This window comes from Lepeophtheirus salmonis, chromosome 9 (assembly GCF_016086655.4).
Source record: "Lepeophtheirus salmonis chromosome 9, UVic_Lsal_1.4, whole genome shotgun sequence".
NCBI lineage: Eukaryota > Metazoa > Arthropoda > Copepoda > Siphonostomatoida > Caligidae > Lepeophtheirus > Lepeophtheirus salmonis.
Window position 1 is genome coordinate 21115179 of NC_052139.2, and position 9917 is coordinate 21125095.

Consider the following 9917-nt stretch of genomic DNA (forward strand, 5'->3'; position numbering starts at 1 on the left):
GTAACTCTAACAATTCAAAAAAGGTTTTATGAGAAGAGGAGCTTAGCTATCATGACGTTTGCTTAGAACAGCTACAATCAGCTGACACAAGGGATGAGAAGCAAATAAAAAAGGACATTGGCAAGAATGTCTCCTATGTTGGTCCTCAATTCTACACTGAGTCCAACAAGGACTTACAATGATAAACCTACAACTAATACTCAAGGTTACTCACTGTATTTTATGAGCACATAAGAATATTTAATCAGAATTTGAATATAATTGGATGTAGACTACTCAGGAATTAAATAATAATAGCAATTTCACATTAGGTTGATATACATCCAATATTGCGATCGAAAAAGAAAATGAGAGAATCCCAAGTTTTGACGAGTCACGCCTTTTAGGTACACGAACTAAGTTTTTCCTGATTTTTTTTTTTCCTTTATACAACTCGTGTATAAATTGCTCGTAGTATTTCATATTAATTTTAGATGAAAATTAAATACTCACAGGGGGATCTGCAGAATTAAATATACATATATATTTTTTTTGAGGGGGCATTGTTTAAGGATTCAATAATTAATTTTTGTGGTAATAAATATGGATTTTTGAAAATTCCGTAGAAAAAAAATTAATATTTGATATGTAATTTTTGAAATTTTTGTCCATAAAATTTACTATTGTAAGAAAAGTTATTTTTGAGAATAGCTATGAATTTTTGGAATTTTTTTAAAAAAAAATCTAATATTTGAAATAAAAATGTCAAAAAATTTAATTTATCTAATTTTATTACAAAAAAATTAATTTATCAATTTTTATTTTCAAAAATAAAATTTTTCAAATATTATTACAAAAAAAATTAATTTTCAATTTTTTTTTTTAAATTCCAAAATCAACCTTCTCCCCCAAAAAAAAAAAAGAAGGAATAAGCCATAATTTACAGCATAAAAAATATTTACCATTAAAAAAGACATTTGGATTTTTTTCAGTTTCACTTTTAATTTTCTTATAGAATGTTTGATAAATAAGCAATTTAAGGTTGGGGAAAAAATGTTTTCAATATTAAATATAATTAAGTTAATTATTTGACTAATTGTAGGTAGTATACTATTAATATTTTGGAGACAGGAAAAGTTCAAAAGTCAAATATAAATCAGTCGATTAGATTAATAAATCTCTAACAAATACATTTCAAACATATTGGATAAGAACAATAATGTAAATACATTGTGTTTTTTAGCTGGCCAGTTAATTTATAATTGGTTGCATGGGGAAGACCTTTTCTTTTCCTTAGCAATTGTCATTATTATTTAATTCCTGAGTAGTGAACATCCTTTCCTAGATAGACTCATTATATGCAAAATCTGTTTGAACGTTTGTGTATGCTCATAAAAGATGGAGCGGAACCCTGAGGATTTATTATTGTAAGTCCTTGTTGAACTCAAAGTAGAATTGTGGATCAAAATTCAATTAATTCTAGCAAATGTCCTTTTTTATATCCTTTCTTCCTCTCTTGTCACAGCTGATTGTAGTTGATCTAATGAAACGTCATAAGCATTATTTTTTTTCTCCTCCTAAATATTCTACAAATTTTTAGGGTTACCATTTTGATTTTTTTTCATGCCCATTCCACACTGAATTTTAATTTTGGAATATGAATCATATGGTTGAAAAAATCTTAAGCTGTTATTACTTTTTTTCCATTCTTGAAGAGAGAACATCAATGTATTGAGTAACTATGTGTGAGTGTCCTAATAAATAAGGAGAGTAACGCTTAAGATTTTTTGGAGGGTCCATCTTCTATAATATTAACCCAAAGCTTGTTTGTTCGACGGTTGTATACAACTTTATACTGTAAAGAGTTGTATAAAATAGGAATTGAGCACTAATTTTTAACAACAAGCGTGTGTAGCTCAAGTTCATATTTAAAAGAAAAGAAAAGGGAAGTACATTGTATAAAATAATGGTAAAATGGTTGTAACTTCAGGTTTTGTCAGGTACAATGAGCGCTTGTAGCTAAAGTTACGCTAAGGAACGCTCTAAAGACTGAAGTTTAACCTGGTTCATCATGTTATAATAAAAATTAAGGAAAAAGAGGAGTAGAGTTGTAAATTCTAAGTATTCAATGACGTCTAATTAGTACGGGCAAGGCTGGTTACTACCACTATTTGAATTAATAATTCCAGAGTTGAAAAGAATTGGCTAACCGATACTTACTGATATTGGGCTTTTTGTCGCCATATTTTCGTAAGAAAAGTTGTGTAATACAATTATAATAACGATGTGTTGAATTAGTTTTAATTGAGCGATCTGGATCTTAAATTTAAAACCGTGGAGCAAAAAGGTGATTTAATTTTTTTCCAAAATACTTTTTCAAAAAAATGTCACTTATTTTGTAGGATGGATTAATAACAATTTTTTGTATTCATGTAATTTTACTACAAGGTTGGTTTAGACCAAACATGGATAGAAGTATTTTGGTCTTACAAAAATTACTACAGTCTTTAAGTGCTCTAGCATTATTTCTACACTAAACTCAAAATTCAACTAGTAAGTATAAAAATAATGATAATATATTGTCAGTGATAATAAATCATAATATATGTCCCACCAGTATGTAAAAACAAAAGAAACCGAAAGTTAAGGTAGTCACCCCGACAATTTGAGGAATCTTTGGGAGGAGAGGAGCTTAACTGACATGACTTTTTATTAGATCAGCTTCAAAATGGTCTTTTCTTTAAAAATTTCAAAAACATTCTGCCAAAAAATGTCAAACTTAGGTACAAATTCTTAACAAAGTCCACCAGTAAAGACTACACTATAGAAGGAGAAAAAACTGTGATTACTAGAGTTGTAATAAAATATGATCCTATCAGTCCTTAGGTCTGCCAGTACTAGAACTGATTAAAAAAAGACGAAATAAAACTGAGTGAAGTAATCAAGGACCGAATTTTATAGTTTTTAGGACTGATCTGGACCAGATCGATGAACTGGACGAGACTGCAGTTCCACTAACACAATTTATAAATATAGAGCAAACTCCTCATTGAAACTCTTTGTCTTTCATGAGTACGCGCACTAGTTATTACTATATACCTACCTAGATGTTCTCTCTTCAAAAATCCCTTCCCATTTTCTATGACAGAGGTCCGCAACAACATCTTATCATGGACTATCTTCTAAATATAGGCATATTATTCCAAAATGAGAGTTGAGAACCTTCAAAAATGTCCTACTTTGTACCTGGAGAGTGCAGATCAGAAAAGTCAAATATAAATTAAGTGGTAGAGCTCCATTTACCTTCTTTTTTTTTTAATTTATCACAATCTAACAGAAAGATCTTTTAAATTGTCCTTACATTTCATTTCTTTATTATAAATCCTGCATTAAAAAATAAGGATATGATTTAAATAAAATTATATTGCCTAAACACACAGCAAATCAATTTTTTATTCAATAACATGGTTTGCCCACCATAAATCTGCCGCGATAGCTGTTTAGCCCTCTGCCATGACACTACATAGTTGTTTGGTCCCTACTCTCCAAAAGGTTGCGGACCTCAGTTCTAGAACATGTTTCATACACTAATATAATGTATTGCACACAATTCATAGTATATTTGAATTGAATCGACGATGAAAAAAACGTATTGAGGCCGGAAGAATGATGTAATCCTTGTTTCTAATTACAAGGCTTCACAAATGCTGAAACTTTGAATAATAATATTTAGTTTACTATGTTAAAAAAATATGAAGATCTTTATTCGGGGATTTTCTTCCTCTAAAGATTTAATATCTTAGTGTGTTGTGCATGTGTGCCTTCAAGAAAAGGAGGTACTCTAGCCTTACGAAGATATTATTTAAGTGGTTGATTATTATGGGGGAAATCCAACTCTTTTAGTTGCATCATCTGCCCATTTCTTATAAAAATCGTAGATATTATAACTAACAAGTTTTAATATCATGGAAAGTATTTCTTTGTACGTGATGACTAAACATGCAACTCTTTTTAGTACTAAATAATTTACTCATCATAATCGTGGATTATTACAAAATCATGCCGAATAAAAAGAAAAGTTCTTGGTCATCACGGAAAAATTCCTGTCTATCCAAAAGGATCAAGAATACAGACATACATTAATCCTATTGTATATATATATATATATATATTTAAATAATTCTCCCTTTCGTGTCTCAGGTCCTAAGGCAGGCCTGTGACTTGATTCTTTTTGGGAAGGCACACACGGAGTAAGACCTTTTGGTGGTGTTTTTTTTTTTTTTTTTTTTTTTGGTTGAATATCAGTTAATTAGAATTTGTTTTTAGTCAGTCCCAGTTAGTTATTTCGATTGTCTATTACGTTGATAACAATTATATTATACACAAATATATATATATATATATATATCTATAGTGACTCTCTTGCTAAGGAATAAAGTTATCAAGATTGAGTTCTTTTGTACCTGAAGTGGATATTATATCGAGAATGGAAGGGTCGAGAGATCATCATAGTAAGACCTTTTTTTATCATTATTGAAATTGAGACTTCATTTGAATGCAAAAACATTCAGTCATTGAGAAACATGTTTGTCTAAGTATTGAGGGTATTGCTTTGCTGTAATTTGGTTTCAGGATTTTCAAAGTATAATATGTAGTATATATATATGAAATCTTCTTAAATACATGTGTGATTAACTCCATTTTTTATTTCTTAAGAAGATTTGAGTTAATTTATACGTCTTATTCCCTCTGATTACTTATTACATATGTACATTAGTATAGATATTTGAAAATCCTCTTTGATGATTTCTTTATTGTTTATTGTAAATGTTAGGTATGTTAGTTAGACTATGTACATGCATTATAATATTAATAAGGTACAGTTAGTCTCTCTGTATCCATAGGAGGTACACTGTGGGATACATAGTTCACCCAAAGCTAGATTTCTTATTAAATACCCTGTAGGGTTTTTTTTTTACTTTTGAATAAATGTAAATTATTTCACGATGATGAAATAACAGCTATTTATAATTGAATATACAGTAAAACCTTGACATACGAGTTGAATTTGTTCCTAAACCAAGCTCGTTTGACGGAGCAATTGATCCTATAAGAAATATTCAAGAAATAAAAAACTATAAGTGACTCTCGCGTCCCGTCGTGAATTCTCGAACAGCTCGTATTTCATTGCTTATTTTCATTATTATTAATATTTTTTTTTTTTTTTTTTGGGGGGTTAACCCCAATAATTATCGACAACGTAGTACAATCACTTATATTAATTGGTTTATTACATATATGTTGTGTACAAGTTGCAAACACAAATGAGAGGAATGATTCAGGATTTACATTACTTGAGAGGAGGATCTTGCAATAGTTGAATATTCGCTGGACGATCGACATAACAATGCTGAATTTTTTGGTTATTGTAATACAAAAAATGACTAAAATATAAGTACGGCCTGGCATATAATAAAGTTCAAATACCCTCAGTTTATTTACTCATGAATACATAACAACTATGTTATTTGTAATGGATCAAAATGAAATGACAGTATCAATTAATATATAGTAATTAGAATAAACAATATTGTATTTAATTAATTCATTTTAAGACGAAGAAATTTCATCTTGTTTATACAAGTTGCAACTGGTACACTATTATATTTTTTTGAGCCTCCCTAAAAAGTGGCTTGTGACTCCACTGTGTACCAGTATGTTAATGTATTTTATGAAGAATAAAAAAAGTCAATCAACGATTGGTTGTTCCTACAATTGTAAGATATTAGAAAATATGGTTTAATTTGACTCAATCATAAAATGAAGACAACTTGAATTATATCCGACAAAATTATAATTATCTCTACCCTTAACATTTTTATTATTTTTTTGGTTTTTCTTTCTATTCTAAACGTTCAATTAAAAATAATGATCCATTTATTTTAATGTCTGTCTGTATCCCTAATCCGGTCCTATATATCTACTTGGTTAAAAAATAAAAAAAGGAATGTGTATTATAGGTTCCTACTTGGAGTAAGTACCTATAACTGCCCCATACCAATAGAGTTTTTTTCTTGTCTCATTTTATTATAAATTATTCATGTTGAAATCCACGTAAAATAATAAGTCCTTCATGTATATTAATTCTAGGTCCTACCAAAGTATATCAGTACAATAAGCCCTCACTCCTATGGTCCATTTTTGGATTTCCGAGTGTGTCAACGGTCCTGACAAATATTGCTCTTCTCTACTGTGGCGTCAGTTATTTTATGGAAACAACAGACTGTCGGTTCAACCTCATTCCTTTGTACCTCATCATTAGTAACTCCTTGTTCCTTGCCACCTCCATTTTTCGAATCATTTGTCTTCATGATGCTGTCAGGTAAATATTGGGTTGTTATTTACAAACTAAGATTGTACTCACATAACTAAGTTTAAATTCTACTTTTTGTATTCTACATACAACTCAGATCTCTACGAGACGGGGATCTGATTGGACTATTTATAGGAGTGGGAAATCTCGTCATTCTATGTTGGGGAACATTTGTTTTATTTGGCTACGGTATGTACCCTTTCTTTATTTAAGATTGATACAGAGTAATTACAGAATATTTTTACAGGGAAGTTTGAAAAGTGGAATTTGGAGAAGAGCGATCCTTATTACTGTGATCATGCTCCGGTTGTGATTGCTCTTGCAAATCTAATCGCCGCTTGGGTACTCATTCCTCTCTTTGTCTTCGTTGAGCTCTACAAACTATTCAGGGCCTGTACCATGAGAATGAGTAAATCAAATAATAATCCTGTACAAAAAAGACAGAGTCGGATTCAGCCAAATGGTTTTCATAATGCCTCTCTCAAATTAAACGGCATCGTTTAACATATTCCTTCAGAATGATTAACAGCGAAAAATTGTAAATAAAATATAATTTAAAAGTATATTTTGGACTATCTTTATCAAAGGAACCCCTTCAAGGGATATGTACATATATAAGTAACAAATTTCATACAGATTCTAAATATGTAAATGAAACCAATAAGCAAAATATATGGTTAATATTTTTTTTTACAAATATAATTTCCCGGTACACTATATAGAATCAATGACATTCCATTTTGATGACTTTTGTCATGGAAAAAAACATTTTATTCAGCCATGGGGTTCGAATTATAACACCAGGTCTCACTGTGCCTGGAATGTTTTTCAATAGAGTAGTCCATGTCTCTTTTTCAGGATCAAATATTAGAATAGCTGTTTGGATTGAGCGCTGTTGCACTATGACATAAAATAAATTATTATGAGCAAATGAGTCAATCACATCGAAACGGATTTCCTGAGGTTTTGGAAGATTTTTCCATGTATGAGTCACCGTATTGAATGCATAAAAGTTATTAGAGGAAGATAGCTGGGATTTCCCCGAGAGAATGTATATGGATGATCCAATTAAACCCACAACAGGCTTAGAAAATGTATTGATCGGTGTTATGGAAGACCAAGAGTCATTACACACATCATAAATGTCGATAAACCTATTACCTATTAAATAAATCCTGTTTTGCGTATGCACTGTTGCAAAATCCGTTCTTTCATGAGGCATGTCACAGAGCTGCTCCCAACACCTATAAGAACATTTAAAATTATTCAAACTCTGGAATGCCGAGAAAATATAATTATCTAAAAAAAAAAAAAAATTACGTACGAATTTGACATTTGAGTTAAATCTCCCTCCATGGCAACATAAACCTTCCTAGAGACTCCTAGTTTGGAATTCAAATATCTTACTCCTTTTATAGAACTAGAATTGGAGTCCTCAACCAACCCTCCGAGTATGTAAACTTTTCCAGCCGCAAAAACACAGCCAAAGCCAACGGAAGGAGTAGGAATAGAGGATCTCCATCGAAGCCACGTACCCGAACTGTACTCAAAAGTTTTTAAATCAGAGGATAAGGCAGATGATTTGACTGTTTTAGAACTCACATGAGTGGTTAAACCTCCTAATATAAAAAGACTCGATTGTGATGTGAGTAAGGAGTAATTGTGTTGGGAATGGGGACCATAGTGTTGATGATAGGATTTTCCATTCGTTAGAGATGGAAGAATGTGTAGTGAAGGACTTTCCTTGTTGATGGATACATATGCAAAAGACGGTCCAAATTTCTTGTCTTCTAAAAAGGATTCAATGTTCTGAAGAGAGTTTTGTCCTTTAGTATATTCGAATATGTATACACAGTTATGACAAGTCCTTGAGGGTAAGTCGCTCTTATCATCACTCTGAGATGTAGACTCCAATTGAAACCTATTAATCGCTGACTCTGTCAAATAATGACTTTCCCATGAAATTAAATTAAAACGGAAGTATTGAGCTAAAATATCTGAAAATCTTTTACAAATTTCTTCATCTTCTTCTCCATGGTTCAATGGAACAAGCGTATTCCAGAGTTGCTGTTCATCTCTGAAACATAGACTAGAGTTTGATAGTAATCTAGAGAGTTCTTCTAGACCTATATGACTAAATATATCTTGAGATAAAAAGTCTTCGAGTCGATGCTCAAGCACTTTGTAAAGTTTATCTGAGAGGGATGAAAGTGAGAATCTTTCTGCAATGTTCCAAATCTGTAAGAAAATTTTGATATCTGACACTGAGGATATCATGTCAAGAAGGAATTCCTTGGCATTCTCCATGAGATGATCATTTATTTGAAGATAGGAGGCCGTTTCAATGATTTCAAAAATATTTTCTTCATTTAAATAAATCTCACCTATTAATAAAATATGAAATATTATTGTGCATTTAACTATATAAATAATGAAATCAAATATCCTCCTTCATACCCGAATATATGTAGTCCAAAAGAACAGAAAAGGCTTGAGATGATATATCCGAGGATAAATCAATTTTTGAGGCAGTTTCCTTGAATCCAGGAGGAGGAGATACCAGAACCTTTAAATAAGGGCTTTTAAGACCAACTATAAGCTTGTGAGCAGGGAACTCTTCATCTTCGATACGGAAATGAACGTCTACTTCTACTCCTTGGAGTCTTTTCTCATTCAGTTCCATACCCCTGTTCACTAGGATCCGTCTTCGTTTACTCATACTCGAATTAAAATTAATTAAGGGTAGCTTTACAGAATATATATTATTGTTATTGTTTATCTATGACGTAAGAGGTTACGTCATAGTTAAAATGAGAAATGCTCCATCGTATTTTATGAAAGAATTTATGCTTGGAACTAATTCCCTGTTTAGAAATTCGAGGTTTATGACTCTATTTTTTTAAATTTATTCCTTGTGGACACTTAATTTCATATTAATTTTTAAAAGGGGGATCATTTTTGTGGACAACTGAGTTTTGTCATTGATGAGTAATGACACCATAATTATGTAATTACTTTCTCTTAATTATAGAGCATATTCATTCACGTCATAAATTGCATCACAATTCAAGGAGACATCATCTTGGGGGGTCAAAGTTGATATTTATACTACATAAAATCGAAAAATTTCCAATAAATATCTATTGAACTCCATGAAAATGTATTAAATATATATACATATATATAAATACTTAACACTTGCATGAAATACTACTTAATACAAATGATTAACATTGATGTAAAATCCTTAAAAAAAGACAAAATTTGTATATCAATGAGGAACGATAAAAGTAGGATAATTTTAGAAAATACGGGTTAATTTAGTTTCTACACTATGGAAATAAGATTATATAACGATGTGATAACATATTTTTAATACATAGAATATAACGATAGCACAGTAGACTTAGTTAATGTCTACTATTTTATGCCATAGCACAGCTATACATTTGTAATCCTACAAAGTTTTTTCACTCCAAACCAGTTGGAATGAAGGAACACAAATTAAAAATCAATTATTATATACTTTACTAAATATCCATTTGCGATACTTCGTAAACTCCGA

At 30.8% G+C, this 9917-nt stretch overlaps 2 protein-coding genes across 3 annotated transcripts; one reads left to right on the plus strand and one right to left on the minus strand.

Annotated features, from left to right (window-relative positions):
* The first annotated feature begins 4303 nt into the window (after positions 1-4303).
* On the plus strand, positions 4304-7054 carry LOC121124223 (uncharacterized). The gene is made up of 4 exons (XM_040719370.2): positions 4304-4490; positions 6130-6361; positions 6450-6541; positions 6600-7054. Exons 1-4 carry the CDS (start codon positions 4466-4468, stop codon positions 6854-6856), a joined length of 606 nt encoding a protein of 201 aa, XP_040575304.1. The 5' UTR covers positions 4304-4465; the 3' UTR covers positions 6857-7054.
* LOC121124222 (kelch repeat and BTB domain-containing protein 8) lies at positions 6896-9145 on the minus strand. 2 transcript variants are annotated; one of them, XM_040719369.2, is made up of 4 exons: positions 8810-9145; positions 7677-8736; positions 7514-7596; positions 6896-7436 (listed from the first exon to the last, which is right to left on the minus strand). In XM_040719369.2, exons 1-4 carry the CDS (start codon positions 9069-9071, stop codon positions 7369-7371), a joined length of 1473 nt encoding a protein of 490 aa, XP_040575303.1. In that variant the 5' UTR covers positions 9072-9145; the 3' UTR covers positions 6896-7368. The 2 variants fall into 2 exon arrangements, with proteins under 2 accessions (XP_040575303.1, XP_040575302.1); XM_040719368.2 differs by having other exon boundaries at positions 6896-7596.
* Positions 9146-9917: the final 772 nt, after the last annotated feature.